The sequence below is a fragment of the Leptodactylus fuscus genome, chromosome 5 (assembly GCF_031893055.1).
Source record: "Leptodactylus fuscus isolate aLepFus1 chromosome 5, aLepFus1.hap2, whole genome shotgun sequence".
Taxonomy (NCBI): domain Eukaryota; kingdom Metazoa; phylum Chordata; class Amphibia; order Anura; family Leptodactylidae; genus Leptodactylus; species Leptodactylus fuscus.
Genome location: NC_134269.1, coordinates 124123131 through 124141964, shown reverse-complemented (window position 1 = coordinate 124141964; position 18834 = coordinate 124123131). Strand labels below are relative to the sequence as shown.

At 41.2% G+C, this 18834-nt stretch overlaps 1 protein-coding gene across 2 annotated transcripts in view; it reads left to right on the top strand.

The window, feature by feature from the left end:
- The window catches only part of BRD1 (bromodomain containing 1), a 47733-nt gene that overhangs the window by 11694 nt on the left and 17205 nt on the right, over positions 1-18834 (top strand). For both annotated transcript variants that reach the window (XM_075274167.1, XM_075274169.1), the window contains exons 4-8: positions 1195-1326; positions 2811-2939; positions 3105-3417; positions 5591-5854; positions 17849-18343. In XM_075274167.1, the coding sequence (XP_075130268.1) occupies positions 1195-1326; positions 2811-2939; positions 3105-3417; positions 5591-5854; positions 17849-18343 (1333 nt within the window). The remainder of the gene's footprint in view (positions 1-1194; positions 1327-2810; positions 2940-3104; positions 3418-5590; positions 5855-17848; positions 18344-18834) is intronic.

Here is an 18834-nt window from a genome sequence, read left to right as displayed (position 1 = left end):
GCCCGGTCTCCACTTTGTGGGTTTCCTGACGGGAGACAGAAACCTGGCAGTTAGTGTACGCCCGTGAGCGCCTTCTGGTCTCTGCGGCAATTTTTTTTTTTTTTTTAACCGGACACAAAGTCCTGCACATCCAACTTTTTGTCCGGTTAAAAAAAATCTCATTGCTCCTCAGTCCCCCCCCACCCCACTGTATTATATGCTCCTCAGTACCCCCCACACACTATATTATATGCTCCTCATTATGCTCCCCCCACCCCACTGTATTATATGCTCCTTAGTACCCCCACACTGTATTATATGCTCCCCCACCCTACTGTATTATATGCTCCTCAGTATGCCCCCCCCCACCCCACTGTATTATATGCTCCTCATTATGCCCCCCCACCCCACTGTATTATATGCTCCTCAGTAACCCCCCACTGTATTATATGCTCCTTAGTAACCCCCCACTGTATTATATGCTCCTCAGTACTCCCCACTGTATTATATGCTCCTCATTATGCCCCCCACTGTATTATATGCTCCTCAGTACCCCCCCACTGTATTATATGCTCCTCAGTACAACAAACACACACACACAATCACACACTCTATTATACTTGCCCATGAAGACCATCCTTCTCCTTCAGACTGCAAGCGCGATGACGTCATCGCGCCTGCGTCAGGGCAGTCATTCTCTGCAGTCAGTGTAGGCTGCGCGACCGCGGCCTACACTGACAGCTTTTGGTCGTGTGACCCACCTGTGTTTTGGTCGTGCGACCCACAGGTTGAGAATCGCTGGAATAAAGAAATGCAGGATTTCAAAGAAGAAAGAAAAAAAATTTATGTTCACAAATGATGTCAGAAAAAGTTCAAAAGTTTAGTTGCACTTTAAAATTTTCTCAGTCCTTGAGATGCATCTATGGTTTAGTGGACGGTAGTACCCATGTCTTCAAAGAGTTGTAATGGCAGCTGACTAATTTTTGGCCATATTGTAAAAGTACAGTATTAGTAATAGCAGTGCTTTTGGAGGCCGTACCTGCCATTAGAAAAGGTCCAATTATATGGACCCCTCACCTCACATACAACCTGTGGACAGTGGTGGCCCTGTTACGTACAATGTTTTTCTAATCTTGTTCAACCATTTTAATGGTCCTAAACTACAATATAATATATACTGTGGATTATGATTTATTTTATTTATTTTTTTCTCAGAGAGAAGACGATGAGGAAGTCCAAACCTTGAAAAAGAAGTTAAAATACTGGCAGCGGTTAAGACATGACCTCGAAAGAGCAAGGCTACTTATTGAACTTATTAGGAAACGGGAAAAATTAAAACGAGAACAGGTACCATTTTTAGATTACGTATACCCCCATGAAAATATATATTCACAACCACTGGACTGTTGGCCATAGAGTAGATGTATTTGTTTCCCCATAATTACTGAAATTCCTTTTGAAGTCACTTGTGTATGTGTGGCTGTGGGCATGCATGCATATGTACAAATACACGTACATAGGAGCCTTCACTGTGAAGAACATGCCTTTGAGAAACGCAGTCAACCAACTACTTATATTGGACCACTGTATATATTTTTTAGCCTGTTGGTATACCAATATGTGTATGTAATGTAATAGATCTATATTTTAAAACCTTCCCACTACAGCTTTTGTTTTTGCAAAGTTGCAAAAACCTGTTTGCGTTTTCATACTGTGACACCTGTACTTATTATTGTTACAGGTTGGGGAATGTATGACTAAGGCCCTTTGATCTGGGTATTCCCCATATAGCACACTGACCCATTCATTTCTGTTGGTTCATGCACATGGCCGTGTATTACAATGGGGCTGCGGAAGCACGGCCAGTGCATGGACGGCACACAGATAACATCCATAACTTTTTATTAATATTATTTTGGAAGCTGAAAGTGGCAGAGATCAATCGTAATGTTCTTATGGCAAGCCACAGTGCTTTCAGGAGACACCTGGCTGCTATAGCAATAAGACAGCCCTCACAATGTTGTGTTGGAGCCTTTTGGTACATTTGAAGAAAAGTTAAAGTAGGGTCCCTTCACACGGAGTTTATGCTCCGTGTATTCTGTACATTTTACACGTGTAAAAATACACGTGTAAAATGTAGTTAGCCATTGAGTTCAATGGCTTTTTCGTATGACGCGCGTTATACGAACATGCCATTGAACTCAATGGCTAACTACATTTTACACGTGTAAAATGTACAGAATACATGGAGCGTAAACTCCATGTGAAGGCGCCCTAAGCCTTCAGATACCTTGGTCTGTTGCTTTAGCAAGTTGAATTTATGAAAACTGTCAGAAATAAACACTATTTACAGTGGCAAACAAACGCAGGGAAACTTTCATATTTCAAAACCTCTGTAAGGTTCAAGCCCTTGTTACAAAAACATTGCCATAGACACATTACAGAAAAAAAAATCTGCAGCAGAAAACATTTTTTTTCAAAAATTTAGCGTTTTTGAAAATAGCAGCATGTCAATTATATCTGTGGAAACGCTGGCGGTTTACATATAGGTATAATAGGGGCGCAAAGTCTGCAGAGGAAAACTCTGAAGACAGACAGAAAAATACTGCAGAAATAACGAGATGCGTTTCCGTTGCGTTTCTTTTCCTCCGCAAATGGTTTTGCTGCCTTTTGCTACATGGGACAGTCATGGCAAAGTCGATTTTTCATAAATCCCCTTTTCATTTTTAGGTTCTAGTCTAAAGTGTGATCCTTCATGTATTTACTCCATGTTGGTTGAGTTTGCGTTTATGGTTTGTTAAATAAGTGAAATCCTTTTATGTTTTTGTCAGGTTAAAGTTGAGCAGGTAGCTATGGAGCTTCAGTTGACACCACTGACAGTACTACTACGATCACTGCTTGAACAACTACAGGAGAAGGATCCAGCTCATATATTTTCTCAGCCTGTTAATCTTTCGGAGGTGAGAGTTTGATGTATGCAGTCTCTGCTGCCCAGAGGGTACCTGCTATGTTGAAATGTAATGTGTGGACCATCCTGCTTTTACCTCTGCTCACAATCACTTTTCTAAGCAAGCCAGGTAAAACTGTTAAGGTTTTTGTTTCTTTTTACCACTTCATTATTTAAGGTTCCTGATTATTTGGACCACATAAAACACCCCATGGACTTTTCTACCATGAAGAAACGGTTAGAGGAGCAGAGGTACAAAAATCTGAATGCATTTGAAGAAGACTTCAATCTAATCATTGAGAACTGCATGAAGTATAATGCCAAGGACACAATCTTCTATCGTGCTGCTGTTCGGTTGAGGGATCAAGGTGGGGTTTTGTTAAGACAAGCTAGACGAGATGCTTACGCTGTTGGTTTTGATGAAGAAACCGGAATGCATTTGCCAGAGCCACCAAAAATTGAACCACCACCACAGTTTTCGTGGGAAGATGGTAAGGATTTGTTTTTCTATGGTTGTAAACTTTTACATAAGTTGCACTTGGTCTTTGTTGTCCACCCTGGTGGTCTTCAAAACATTTCAATTTAGGACCGTATTGTATAATTCTGAGTGTAGAATAACAGCATTTATAGCTCTAGAGGAGTTGGATTGTCTTTGTATTATAGCACTACTATTTCCCAGCAACAGTTGCCAGGTTGGATTTATTCTTAAGAATTTATTGTGAGCACCTTTACTCACGATTTATATGTTTACAGGAGTTGCTGGTATCCTATGAGATGTCTCTACTTGGGTGATTGAAAAATATGTTCATATTAAGCCACCAAAATTGTTTACTACATCAATAGCATTCTCAAAAATATTTGTATACCATACAATTTTTATATAAATTCTCCCTTATCGTCTGCTCTTTGCAGACTTCCGGCAGATTGCTACTCCACTCTGTGTCTTGCAAGATGAGATGTAAAGGTGGCACAGACCAGGGTTGAAACCTTATCAGTTGTAGTCATGTAGTAACTGTAGTACTTCAGAAGTCAGTTTGATTGTAAGTTTTGTAAACTGAATCTCTCCCTCCTTCTGTCTGGTCTTGTCCAATGGTGTCCTAATGTCTAAGTGCTACTTTAATCTTACAAAAAATGAGTATTCAAAATAGCTGTTTCAAATGAAACGGGTGCATTGTTAATAGAGCATGTCACGCTCTTCATATCCCAACACCACCCCTATGTTGTGATGTTAATCCCGGTATAGTGGTCGAGCATTGTGGCGTGCAGAGCTTGACTTCTTCCATTAGCTTTGCACGGCCTTGATTTGAATATGGAATCAACCTTACATTTCCGAAGATGGAGGTAGCACTTGGGCATCGGAACACCATTGGAGAGCACAAGATAAACCTTGAGTTATTGATCATGGATTGGGTGGTTAAATTCAGTTGACTGGGGTCTTTTTTTTTAAACCACATAGAATAAAATTGTCCTGATCTGTGGCATGTTTGATTTGCAGCAAGATCCATCCAATTCACATGGGCATTTAAAGGGGTATTCCCACCTCACATACTCATCAGTCTTTACTGCTGTAAAATCTTCTTTCTTCCTGGTTCTTGCATCATTTGGTGGGCGCGGTTTCACATGCAACCTGCCGTTTAGCTCTGCCCCCAAATTTGCGTGTAGCTCCGCCCACCCATATTGGACTATGAAGTACAGGCAGCAGCAACTCCATTCTGTGTTACATACAGAGACTGCCTGTCTCTGCCATAATGAACACAATTGTATTAGCTAGCCTGATAACTGGGAGAACAGAAGAAATGAAAGCAGCTCCTCTCCCCTATCTGCTAACAGGAAGCTAGGTCACATGGTGTAGACACAGGAATAGCTAGATACACAGGCTCGCTCCTGTGCACGCAGCCCCTCCTCCCTCCCCCCCTGAGAGCAGGCAGATACATCACTTGACTCATGAGCAGCTAGGTCAGGGCTGTGGCCACAAAGAATTGAATAAAGTAAGATAGTGGACAAACAAAGCAGTTTTGCTGAAGCAGTGTATTTAGGAAAAGTCTTACATCCACATTAACCAGCAGTATAGATAGGATCCTTGTGATGGGACAACCCCTTTAACTAGTAAAACACAGTATAACTGATGTGCATGCATTTGTCTAGTCATGCCTGTACAGTACTACATGTACTGTGCTAGTTTTTAGCAGGATGAGCTAGTATGTCGGGCAACTCTCTTATTATTGTTGACTGTGCGTACTGTTCAGCACCCTGCAGAATTCCCCGCCATTTACACAGTGATTTGCAGCTTATATCAACTACTTCTGACAATAATAATACATTTTATTTATATAGCGACAACATATTCTGTAGCGCTGTACAATTTGTAGGGTTGAGGTACAGACAAAAAGTAAATGAGTCAGAGATGTAATGCTGTTCACAAGATGTGGAGAGGTGTGCAGCCATGTTTTTCTAGTCCTGTGCAAATCCTTTAAACATGATCTGTTAGCACATTATGAAGCCCCATATAAGGACTACATAGTATTGGAAGAGGTACATTGTTCCTTTTGGTTAATTGGAATGATAATAGAATATATTGGCACATTTGATCTGCAGTGTTATGTCAATTTAGCTGCAAAATGTGGATGTGAAGAAAAAATTTATTTTTAATACGTTTTTCTACAGTTGATAAACTGCTAAATCCCAGTAATCGTGTCCATATGCCCCTGGAGGAACAGCTGAAAGAGCTGCTGGAGAAGCTAGACTTGACTTTTGCTATGAAATCGAGTGGATCCCGAAGTAAACGGTTAAAATTATTAAAGAGAGAAATTAGCAATGTCCGACAGTTGCTGTCACAGCAGCACGTTCAGCCTCCGCAAATAGAATCGGGTATTGGAAGCTTTGAAGAAGAGAACGGGTCATTAGTGGAGAATGAAGGTGAAGAAGATGGTAAGACACTGCTGTTATTTGTAACTTCTTTCTTGTGCGTTTTAAAGAGGACCTTTCATGTTCTCGGGCACGTTTGGTTTTATATACCACTAGAAAGCAGACTTTTGGCTTTCCCGTTATGTGCCCCAGGGCAAGATATATCGGTACAGTTATCGGTATATCGTCACTGTCAGAAGGGCGTTTCTGACAGTCTAGCCGGGCTGTGAGTAACACCCCTCCTGTCAGTACTGTTTGTAGCTCTGTACTGTCAGAGGCGGGCGTTCCGTAATGACCAGTGATGACACTGAGCTGTAAGGAACGACCCACCTAGTACTAGTCTATGGAGAAGTACTGTCATAAAAGGTGGGGCGTTCCTCACGGCTTAGTATCATTGCTGGGCAATAAGGAACTCCCCCAATGACAGTTCAGAGCTATGGACAGTACTGTCAGGAGGGGTGTTCCTCACAACCCGGCTAGTCTGTCAGAAACCCCCTTCTGACAGTGAAGAGAATACCGGTAACTACACTAAAATCTCTTGCCCCATGGCACATAATGGGAAAGCTGACAGTGCGCTGAATTCAGCGCACTGTTGGCTTTCTAGTGGTAGATAGAACAGTGTGTGCCCTATGACATGAAAGATCCTCTTTAAGGTGTGTGTCTCAAATAACATTATGCTATAGCTTAAAGACAGTCTACCACCACCAAAATGTCTTCTAAACCACTTATACATTGCTGTAGGGGCAGTTAGTGGCTAAGTGAACATACTTGTTATGTCTTGTGTTACAGTCTTGCATTATGAGAAAATCAATTTGTAATCTGTATGCAGATGAGCTGTGTGGTGCCCCATGTGGTGTGGCTGCACCTGCATCGGTCTTCACCTAGTACTAGCCCCTAACTTAAAGATAGATGCGACCTCAGAGACTTCATGCTAAAACAGATGCTCCAGCAGTCACAGCCCTGCTATGGGTGCACCAAACAGCTCATTTCCATGCAGATTAAAAGTTCATTTTCTCAGCAGCCAGATTGCTCTTTGACATAAAGTAGCTAAGTTCATTATGCAAATAGCAGGCTCTGAAACAGCATATAAGTGGTTTAAAAAAATATTTTGTAGTGGTATATTATATAATGTGAATGTCCACCCTTGAATACCTTTTTTTTTTCTTTTCTTTTTAATTTCTTTAATATATTTTATTTTGTGGTTTCAAATATTTTTCTATTACAGAGTTCTAAAATCACACATAGATGAATCATTATAAAAGTATTGGCTACCACTAGAGGGAGCTTAGAAGCCAGAGAGTTTGTGGGTCCACCTCGAAGGGCTAGTTCACAGAAAAAAATCTTGACCTTGAGGCATTTTTTTGCAGCATTTTCTGGAGCAGTTTTTGGTAAAAGCTGCTTCAGAAAACGCCAGGTGGTTTTCCCCTCCTCTAAAGTCAATGAACCATAAAAAAAACGCAGCACGTTTATGGTCACGTTTTCCGTTGACTTCTATTGCTTTCCTCAGGCGGAATCCGCCTGAAGAAAGGTCATGTCGCTTCTTTTTTCTGCTAGCAGCAAAAAACTGCTAGCAGAAAAACGAAAGCTAGCAGTCTCCATAGACCACCATTGTATGGAGGCAGATTTTGAGGCGAAATCCGCTGTCAAAATCTGCCTCATTGCCCCCATGTGAACTAGCCCTTACATTACTGCACAAAGGGAGGAGGAGGCTGGATTTGCTGAGACCATGATGGGGATGACCTGCTGTCACTCCCTGACTGATGCGTTATGTGTGATATATCCGCTGTGACAGCGCAATAATGAGGTTTCCTGCTAATAAATGGGAATCGGACAGTAATGATGCAGATGAAGGGAGCAGTTTTGCAATATACTTCACTGATGGAAGGTTTCCTTTTAATATTTTTCTTGTCTTTACATATCTGATTCATTCTGTTCATACTCCTTACACATTCAGACTCAGTTTACAATTGACTCTATAAGGTGGTGGGGGGAGGATGACAAAACATTGAAAGAGTGGAGACTTGGTTATTTCTATGGGTTCTATAAATATATTTCATAGTTACATGTGTTACTATTTCTGTGGTGGTTATTTTCTTCAAGAGGAATGGTGTAGAGCAGCACTTCATAAATGTTTCTGTAAGTCCCACCCTAGGGATCAGGACTTTGGGGCTGTTATTCCCGTCTTGGCAGCTGTTTGCCAGATGGCGATAACCCTTCAGATCAGTGTATTGTCTGTGTTGTGTGACACGACTAGTCCCTCACTCTTTTTGTAATTATTCTGCACTCTGGACCCTCTGAGGTGATTTTCATGTGTCAGTGGACAATTTTAACATAACAGTGAAAGCTAAAGAGCATATTTCATACCTTGCCTAACAGTGCTGTTGATTTAGTGGTGAATGTCCTGGTGACTGGTTCCCTTTAACACTATCCATGTCAGGGCTCGTTCACATCTGCGCACGGGGTTTACGTTATGCAGGTTTCTGTTTCCTGAAGGAGACTGAAACCTGCACTCATGTTTCAAACCCATCCATTTGAATGGGTATGAAAAGTGTCCGGCCGTGAGCGCTGGGGAGCGTTTTATGCTCTCCACGGTGAAACCATTTTTTTTTAACCGGACAGACTCGGACATGCAGGACTTTGTGTCCGGTTTTAAAAAAAAACAGTTTCACCGTGGAGAGCATAAATCGCTCACCGGCGCTCACGGCCAGTCTCTGTCTGACAGGTTTCCGTCTTCTGCAGGCAGAAGACTTGACACCTGATACAGAGACCCGAACGCTTGTGTTGAACCCAGCGTCAGGGCAATTTTCAATCCAAGAGAAATGATAATGTAAAAAAATAGTTCCTGTGATGAGTAAATCTCTTAGATATAGTATAAAATGTAAAGCACTGTGAAATATAATGGCACTGTACAAATAAGCAAAAATAAAAAATGGGCATCACATTAAGGCTGCATTCAGACAGTGAATACTGGCCCGTGTGACATCTGTTTAAAAAACACAGCATTAATTTCAGTCATTGAAAGGGAACTATTCAATCTAAGCCTCCAAATTGTAGAAAAACGCAATTCATTTTATTTTACTTTTTGCATATTTTGCTGTGGTATTTGGAGCCAATGTTAGGACTTTAAAAGGATTGGGAAATATAAACGAAGTTCTGCTCAATCCTGCCTTAGGTTTAGTTCACACGTGAGTATAAGGGGAGGTTTTTGACAGCGGATTTCGCGTCCAAAACCTCCCCTTATAATGGTGGTCTATGGAGACCGCCGGGCTTCTTTTCTCCGCTAAAGGCGGGCTGCTTCTAGCGAAGAAAAGAAAGGACATGTCCTTTCTTCAGGCGGAAGCCGCGCAGGCTCAGCCGCGCGGCTTCCGCCCCCGGCAGCTCCCTCCTATGTCGGCTCATTCATTTGAGCCGACAGCAGAGGGTTAAGCCGCGACAGCGATGGTCGCGGCGGGCGGGTTTTGACAAGAGAGAGACGCGGCTCGCCGCGGCTCTCTCTGTGTCAAAACCCGCGCGGGCAGTTCACGTGTGAACTAGCCCTTAGGCTAAGGCCCCACATAGCAGCAAAAAAAAAAAAAAAAGGAAAAGACTTGTGGCAACAAATGTTTTGGGTTCCCCCCACAGTCTGCAGAGATTTCCTCTGTGGACTTTCTGCATGTATTACACCTATACAGGCAGTGGCCAGAATCCCATCCACTTTGCAGATACCATAAAATGCAGCGTGTTTTTTTTTTTGTTTTGTTTTTTGCTGTGTTTCTGCCACATGGGGCCTCAGCCTTAAGGGGTTTTTGATACAAAACATTTTGAGTTATCCCATATTTAGACCACCGCCGGTCTGATACTGTTGGTGATCTGAGAGCAAGGAGCCTTAGATGAAGGAAAGTCATGCCGCTGTTAAAGTATGGCGAGTATACAGCTTTTCACCTCGCTCAGGTGTGCATTCAGTCAGTAATTGTAACCTATGTGTCAAATTACTAGCTTTGTTAACCCTATATTAAAGGATTACTGTAGGTGAAGCAGGTGCTTCAGACTAACATTTTGTAATGTGAGTCCTTTGGTTTTTTTTTTTTTGTTTTTTTTCTCTTAGAAACTTTTGTGGCTCCTTCTGGACACCCCAAGTATAATTTCAGTGTACCTGTTAGAGAAATCTGTCTGTTCTTTGAGAACATAATGCCCATGTCCAGCAGCTGTTCTCTTGTATTCTATTGTTTTTGAAATCGCCATATGGTGCACGCTTCCATCCAGCTTGGGAAGCCATAAAAGGTCCTATTTGTTCTTTTTGTCTTTTCTATGCATACTACAGAAACTCTGAAATACATTATGGTGGTTCTCACTGATGTCTTGTCTCACTGATGTCACTGAGTTGTGGCTCTGCTTATTATTTTCTATTGATTGGCGTTTGCACTAGGATTATGATGACGTCTGTGTCTGTGCTCTGCAGAAATAACATGAAAAAAGGAGTTTAATATATATAATTAGTTAGAGCTGCACAATTAATCATATTAATCATTCTGACGTTTGGTATTTATTTTTTTTTGTTTTAAATGAAGAATCGATTTAATGATTATCTTACCATGCTTGCACTGTCCAGCCATGCTCTCTTGATGCTTCAACTCTGAGTTCACCTGCCAGTCACCACTGCAATCCGCAGCCATCAGCCAGTGAACGACGTATGTCTGCATTCAGACATTGCAGTAGAGAGCAGGAGTATTTGTAGGAGATACATGAGGACATCAGATGCTGCTGCACGCTGTTTTTTAAGACTCTGGCATTGACAGGTTCTCAGAAGCTGGAATCAGTAAGTCTCATTGAAAACACTGGCGTGCATTAGCAGCTGGCAGTATTTGGGTGGATACTCATAATGTACCTGTACCTGTTCCCATGCCGGCCTCTGATTTTGTTATGCAAGTGAAACACTGATGAATCTCATCTGCATATTCTTACAAGCTGTGTGGTAATCGCAAAATATCACAGCTAGTAATGGTATGCAGCAGGTGAAATGTATTGGTTTCTGACAGCTGCCACATGACGCTGTTTTCGATGATGTTGGTGGTAATTGATTATAGCTTCTGTTACACTGTACCCTGCCACTGGAGAACAGGTTAATAGAAGCTGTGATCAGGAGTGTGAGGCTGAGACTGCATAGTGTAGCAGCATCCCAATGTCAGGGAACTAGTTAACAGGAGCTGTCACCAGGTAATGACATTGTAAACTGTGACATGCACTCCTGGCTGGGAAGTATTTGAAAGCCACAGAGCTTAATCAGTGAAAGATCGGTGTGTCTGAACAGGAAGCAGAGGAGTACATGCTCTCTGTTAAAGGGGGTTGTCCCATCTCAAGGATCCTATCTATACTGGTAGCTTATGTAAATTGAAGCCTTTTTCTAAATATATTGCTTTAGAAATTCTGCTTTGTTTGCCTGGTATGTGAATTTAGTTCTCCCATTGTTTAGACTGTGTTGCTATAACCACAGACCTATAGGACAAGTGACATCACTCAATCACTGCTCTTGCCGGCTTCAGCTAATTGCACTTTGCTGATAAAGCTAGGTCTGTTATCTCTCTAAGTAAACACACAGATAACACTGAGACTGTTCTGCCCAAGAATCTTCAGATTATCTGACCTGCAGAAATGTTGTTTGCCCCGTTCAGCAGGAGGAAGGGAGAGTAATACAGGAAGTGAGAAGCAGACACTACATACAGCCTGGCTAAAAGGATGAGATGGGAGAACCCCTTTAAGTTGGGGCCCCTCTTGGCATAAATGAAAAAAGTGGTTTTTTACAGTCCCTGTGAATCCCATCCATGCATTGTGGGAAAAATATGTACAGCGAACACACTGCAGTTTCCAAAACCATCGATACTTTGGAAATCACAACATGCCAGTTATACCTACGGAAACGCCGATGGTTTACCTATAGCAATAATTGAAGCAAAAAGTCCGCACATTAAACCCACATGAGGCCCCGCCCGCCCCACCCCCCCCCCCCCCCGACGGAATACACTCGCAACTGCATGCGCTGAACGGTTAAAGGGGTATTGCACCTCACATACTCATCAGTCTTTACTGCTGTAAAATCTTCTTTCTTCCTGGTTTCTTGCATCATTTGGTGGGCGGGGTTTCACATGCAACCTGTCGTTTAGCTCCGCCCCCAAATTCACGTATAGCTCCGCCCACCCATATTGGACTATGGGGTCATTCCGTGTCAAGTGAACCAATGATTTTTTCCCTCTATATTTTTAATTCTTTTGAGATTTTGTTATTTGGTAATAGTGTGTCAGAGAATGCAAAATGTGAAGAAAAAAAAATTCTAGAAATTTTTTTGGATTTTTAATTGATTTTCAAAGTTCAGAAAAAGTGCGAATTTCGGTGTTTCCTGCCTTTACATTTCTCCTTATAACTTAGGCTAGAAAAAAGATAGAGAAACAAAATAAACGCCATTCTACTCAGAACTATACGGGCTTTCACCAAATATGTCACAAGAGTATCTTTGTTAATATTTTACCCATGTGAACGCAAACGCAAAATTTTAAAACGCATTTCCGAAAAAAAAGTTTTATTTAAAAATTTCAAAAAAATGCACATGGGCCTGCTATGCCCTTAGCCACATCTGTACTAAAATTCAAGTTGGGATCGCGATGGGATAATATTTTAAAATATAACTATTAGTGTCATTCCGAAAATCTTGAATTCAGATCTGTTCAGCCTGTGGTCTAAAATGACAGTGAAGTCCATGAATTGGTAGAAGGCGGCACAAGATTGGCAATGGATGACATAACTGGTTATGTGACCTGTGAATATGATCGGTGCTGGTGGCTGGCTACTGTACTCTCCAAAGATTGTGAAAATGAAGACATAAAATTGACTTTTTTGCATCCTTCTGGTCCAGCACCATCCTTTGTGTATCCAAGAAAACCAGACATTTTACAAGTCAACAAAAATCAGATATTAACTCAGGTGGAGCCTAACACCATGACAGGCCGTACATACTCTTTGACACAAAAGGAAATGGCCATTGCTAGTAAGCGCTTATGGACAAGATTACATTTCACTCACTAGAAAGGACAAATTGATGATAAAAGGCCAGTAGTTTAAAAATGTCCTATTAATTGTTTGATTAGTTCATATTTTATAGAATGAGGATTTATCTACTGGACTATTTTTCTTAATAAATTACATGTTTAGTGATATAATAAACAATTGTTACATGTAGAAATAGGTGTTATAAATATTGGTTCTTGTACTCTTGTTAAAGGGGCTCTATCAGCAAAATCATGCAGATAGAGCCCCACATATGCGTGCATAGCCTTTAAAAAGGCTATTCAGGCACTGTAAAAGTTAAACTACCCTAACCCCCCCCCCCCTCCCCCCGTTTTAAAATAATAACTTAAAAAAGAATGTTCTCTACTTACGGAACGTGCACCCTGGGCGGGCATTCAGGGTGCGCCGTCTTCTTCTTCCCCGCCTCTTCTTCCTCTGACGTCTTCGGGTCCCGTCCTCCTCCGGCGCTTGCTCGTGGACACTGATAAAAAAAAATAGCCCGGGCGCATGCGCAGTAGCACGCGGCTTCTACTACGGCTACTGCGCATGCGCCCGGGCTATTTTTTTTTTATCAGTGTCCGCGAGCAAGCGCCGGAGGAGGACGGGACCGGAGGATGTCAGATGAAGAAGAGGCGTGGAAGAAGATGAAGACACACCCTGAATGCCCGCCCAGCGTGCACGTTCCGTAAGTAGAGAACATTCTTTTTTAAGTTATTTTAAAACGGGGGGGGGGGGGGGGTGTAGTTTAATTTAACATTTACGGTGCCTGAATAGCCTTTTTAAAGGCTATGCACGCATATGTGGGGCTCTATCAGTATGATTTTGCTGATAGAGCCCCTTTAACATATAATTAGGATGAGACTATTTAGAAAATCGCACTTGAGGATATGAGCAGCTCTTTTCTTTCGGTTTGTTCAATGCATTCAGGTTGAAAATGCTGGACAAGTTGTGTTATGATGATAAGATGTATTTATTCTGGCACTTATGGGATTTGTTTTTTGTGTCTCTTTATTGTTGCATATAAATGTTGAATTCAGCAAGTTGTAATTTGAAAAGAAAAAAGGAAGAAGCTCACACAAACCTAAAATCAGATGATTCAAGGCTTAAAAAAAAATAAAAAAAAATTGATCCCAATTTGGTCCCTAGTTGAAAACCTGTACAAATATAACCAAGAACACAAGTAACACAAATGCATTTTTTCACAATTTTAGAACATACGTTTTTTTCACAATTGCGCATCAAAATTTTGAATTTGATTTCTCCAAAACAAAATATAAAGAAACAGCGTCTTGTGACATATCAAATAAAAGCCGGTACCGCTCTGAGAAAAATGATGCCTCTCCCACCTATTTATCTTAATTCTAGCCCAAGATATGTTAAAAAATGTAAAGCCATACCAGGCCAAAATTCACACTTTTTCAAAACTTTAGAAGTCTATAAAAAATTAACTGATGAAGAAAAAAATTCAAAACTTTTTATTTGTAATTAACTTAAGTTTTACTTCATAAAAAATAAAAATAAAAAAAATCTAAAGAAGTCAGGTAAAAAAAATATTCCTATTTGGATCACTTGATATGGAATGACCCTATGAAGTACAGGCAGCAGCAACTCCATTCTGTGTTACATACAGACACTGCCTGTCTCTGCCATAATGAACACAATTGAATTAGCTAGCCTGATAACTGGGAGAACAGAAGAAATGAAAGCAGCTCCTCTCCCCTGAGTGCAGGAAGCTAGGTCACATGGTGTAGACACAGGAATAGCTAGAAACACAGGCTCGCTCCCGTGCACTGAGCATTGAGGCTATTGATGCTTGTGACTGTAGAGGTTTACAACTTGCCCTTCTGAACTTCGATTCACCAATTGCCACTTACCAGCTGAGGCGCCTGGCTGGTTCACTTTTGACCACTTATCTAAAGTATAAAGAAAAGAGAGGCTGCTGTTGTTTATATCGACTTCTGGCTTTGGCTGGAAACCCTGTGATTCCACCCTCAATGGAAATCTATGCTGCTGACGAATACTTTACAATATTCCATATTTTTGCTCTACATCAAAGGTTAAGTCACTTTGTATGCTGCTTGCTTTACTTCTCTTGTACTATTTTTTTTTAATCCTATGGTGTTTTTCTGGATGTTGGGAAAAATAAAATTACGTTCTGATTTCTGCTGGATTCCCGTTACTGGATAGCGCTATGGAAGCTTACGAGCGTACTCGTATGTGTACCTAAGCTCTTAGATCACATGGTAAGCAGTAAATATGGAGATCAGCCTGTGATAGGAAACCAGCAAAATTGTGAACCAGTATTAAATTAAATAAGCTATAAATAAATATAGTAAATAAAATGAAAAACTTTGACATCGATGCAAAAGAGTAAAGCAACGTATTTACAAAGTTACTTAACTTTTTATTTACATTTCAGTTTTGACATTGTGTTAAAAGGTGACTGGACAAGCTGGAAATGTCAGGAGAGCAGCTACAGTAAAGAGGTAAACTGGCAATAACCCACTCTATTGCTTCTGGTAGTTGCCCTTTAAAGAGAACCTATCACTATGATGCCGTAATAGAGCAATATTGGGGCTGGTAAAGAGAAGCGCCTAATGCCTCTACTGGTACTTTGCTGCATATTCCTTTTCCGTTGACAGTCAATGACATGTTTTTAAACCCCCAAAAAACAAACATATTTGTAATGGGGGCTTATGAATATGACTGTCCACGGGGCCTACACGATGGAACTTTGTACTGTGCCACAGTAAAGTTGATCTTTCATGCTTCTCCAGAAAAAAGACCTCCAGGGATGAATACCTCAGTATAGCTCTGTTCACATTACCTCTGTCACCAGCCAATGCAAATTTAAATAGCACTGCAAAGAATGCTATTGTTTCTATGAAAATACTGGATGATCCTGACAGATCGCATTCTTGTAAATTGAGAACTGTTCGGGGACCAGTGTTGTATAGTGTCCAACAAAACAGACAGAGCCCAGAGATTTTATTTTTTAATAAAAGGCATAATAGCAGTGCAATTTTTTTTTCCTCATCTCCCAATAGTTCATTAAAGTGAGTTTGTCATGTCCACAATGCCTCCAATATCTCTGATGGTTCAGTGTAGGGGCCTTTGATACGTAGACTTTGTGGCCACAAGCCAGATACATATGTAAGCTAGTTGGCAGGGGCGGACAGCTGTGACCCTGAAAAATTTTATTCTCAGCCACAGGGGCAGCACTGAGCTGCAATTCCATTGGACACCTGAAGCACATGCAGCTGTCTGTAGATACAAAATACAAGACAGAACCCACCACTGGTGCACTTGCAGGCCTTTGCAAATCCATAAAAGATTGTATTCTCTGAATTGGTTTGTGGCCAAAAAGGTATGTTTCTGCTCCTACTAAAGACCCCCTACACAGCACTATTATTGTTTTGGGAGGCATTTTGTGCATGACAGTCCATTTTAAATACAGTTTTATAAATTTGTGTTTGTTCATGAAGCATTAGATTTGTGACTTTATTAATTTATTTTTTTGCTCACAAAATTGGATATTGTTGCTCAGCTTTAAAATGCATTTCATAGCTTTATGGCTTCTCTTAGACAGCTGTAATATGTCCTTCTTTTAAAGGGATCCTATCATTTAAAGTAAAATTTTTCTGCCTTTCACGTAGGAATAGTCTTAAGAAAGGCTATTCTTCTCCTACCTTTAGATGTCTTCGCTGCCGCCGTTCCGTAGAAATCCCGATTTTCACTAGTATGCGAATGAGTTCTCTCGCAGCACTGGGGGCGGGCCCCAGAACTCAAGCAGCACTGGCTGCGAGAGAACTCTCCAGCGCCGCCTCTATCTTCAAGAACAGGTCTTCTTTGCGTCTTCTTCCAGGGGTTGGCTTCAAACTTCTAGGCCTAGGGCAAAGCCGACTGCGCATGCCCACAGGCCACAAGAAAATGGCCACTTGCACAGTATTGCAAGCGGCCATCTTCTTCTGGCTGGCATTCATGTGCAGTCTGCTTGGCCCTAGGCCTAGAAGTTTGAAGCCAACCCCCAGAAGAGGACCCGTACCTGAAGAAGATGGAGGTGGCGCTGGAGAGTTCTCTTGCAGCATTGGGGGCGCCCCCAGTGCTGTAAGAGAACTCATTTGCATACCGGCAAAAACAGAATTTTAACCGAACGGCGACCTGGAGAAGACTTCTAAAGGTAGGAGAAGAATAGCCTTTCTTAAGGCTATTCCTACGTGTTAGGCAGAAAAAATTGGGTTTTAAAAGATAGGATCCCTTTAAGCCGCAAAACTCATTCCTGCTGTGGGAGTAATGACCTCAATGGTATAATATGGGTGCTTTGCATCCTGGTTTGAAGGGTTCTTCCTGTAATAGTGATTGCTAGGATATGCTCAGTAGACCTAAACTCCCTGTTATTGACCTGAATGAAGGAGTCACACTACCTCCTCTGCAGAGAACTGCAAATATCCTTAGAGGAGTCAGTGTTTACTGGTACTGAACCACATTTGTGAACTTGTGGAGGTCTATGCAGTTGGGCTTCCACAGGTGGTAACGGCGTTATGTTGGGATATGTCATCTCTTGTTATCACGTCCCTATAATTTCATTTTATTCATTTGACGAAAAACTGGCATCTCTAATGTATATATGGCAGCTTAATTGTTATTTGACAGCCTTGTTAACAGAGGGCTTATACTTCAATCAAATCATGGGCGGTGGTCTATAGAGAAATATGTGAACACACACTCATAGATTTTACTTTCTTAGTAGACCATTACAGATTTAACATTAACTATGTTATACTTAGTGAATTTTGGTTGTGCCTTTGCTTTTTATTATAGTTGGTTAGTCCAGTAGTATTTTTAGCGTTTGACTGTTTTTCTGTAAAATGTGTGACTGTTTTACGTAAAACGTAAGTTTTTAATAGATTAGTTTTGTATCATAGAGAACGTATATAATTTCATACAGTTTTCAAAAACGGCACTTTATTTATAATTTTTCAGGAGATAAATCTCCCCCTAAACTTGAACCATCTGATGCATTACCGCTACCTTCAAACTCGGAGACTAATTCAGAACCACCAACCCTCAAACCAATAGAACTCAATCCCGAGCAGAGTAAACTATACAAACGAGTCACATTTGATAATGAATTACATAGCACTACTGTTCAGGAGGAAATGGTAAATGGACACAATTCAGAACATTTACTAAAGGACAGTAATCTAAGTGATTCGACAGATTGTGAAATAGCGGAGTCTTCAGCTGATGTAAACAGACGTACATCTATTCTCTTCCGCAAATCAAAAAGTGTAAGCCCCCAAAAGCCTGCAAAGAACAATGAAACACAGCCAACTTCACCACAGCTAGGGCCCAAAACCTTTTTATCTGTAGTCCTTCCAAGGTTGGAAACGCTGCTGCAGCCAAGAAAAAGGTCAAGGAGCTCGTGTGGAGATTCGGAACATGACGATGAGTCCCCTGTAAAGCGTTTGGATACAGGTAAATACATTCATTTACTTCTCCCGTAAGCATTAAAGTATAGTAAAAACAGAATGGAAACCATTTTATACATATATAATTTGATTTAAAGGGAATGTGTCACCAAAAATGACCTAATTTTTTTAAGTGTTTATTTGAAATACATTTTTGATTTTGATATTCACTCTATATAGAGATGCTATATCCTGAATCTTGCCAACTCTGTAGGGCTTTTAGTTGCAGTATTCACTTAAAGCAGACAGGATCACAATAGAAGACTACACCTCTACAGATAACACCCATAGTTACTAGAGATGAGTGAACACTGTTCGGATCAGCCGATCCGAACAGCACGCTCTCGTAGAAATGAATGGAAGCACCTGGCACGCAGACTTTACCGGCGGCCGGCCGCTTAAACCCCCGCGTGTCGGTCGCTTCCATTCATTTCTATGGGAGCGTGCTGTGAGCGTGCTGTTCGGAACGACTGTTCCGAACAATGTTCACTCCTCTCT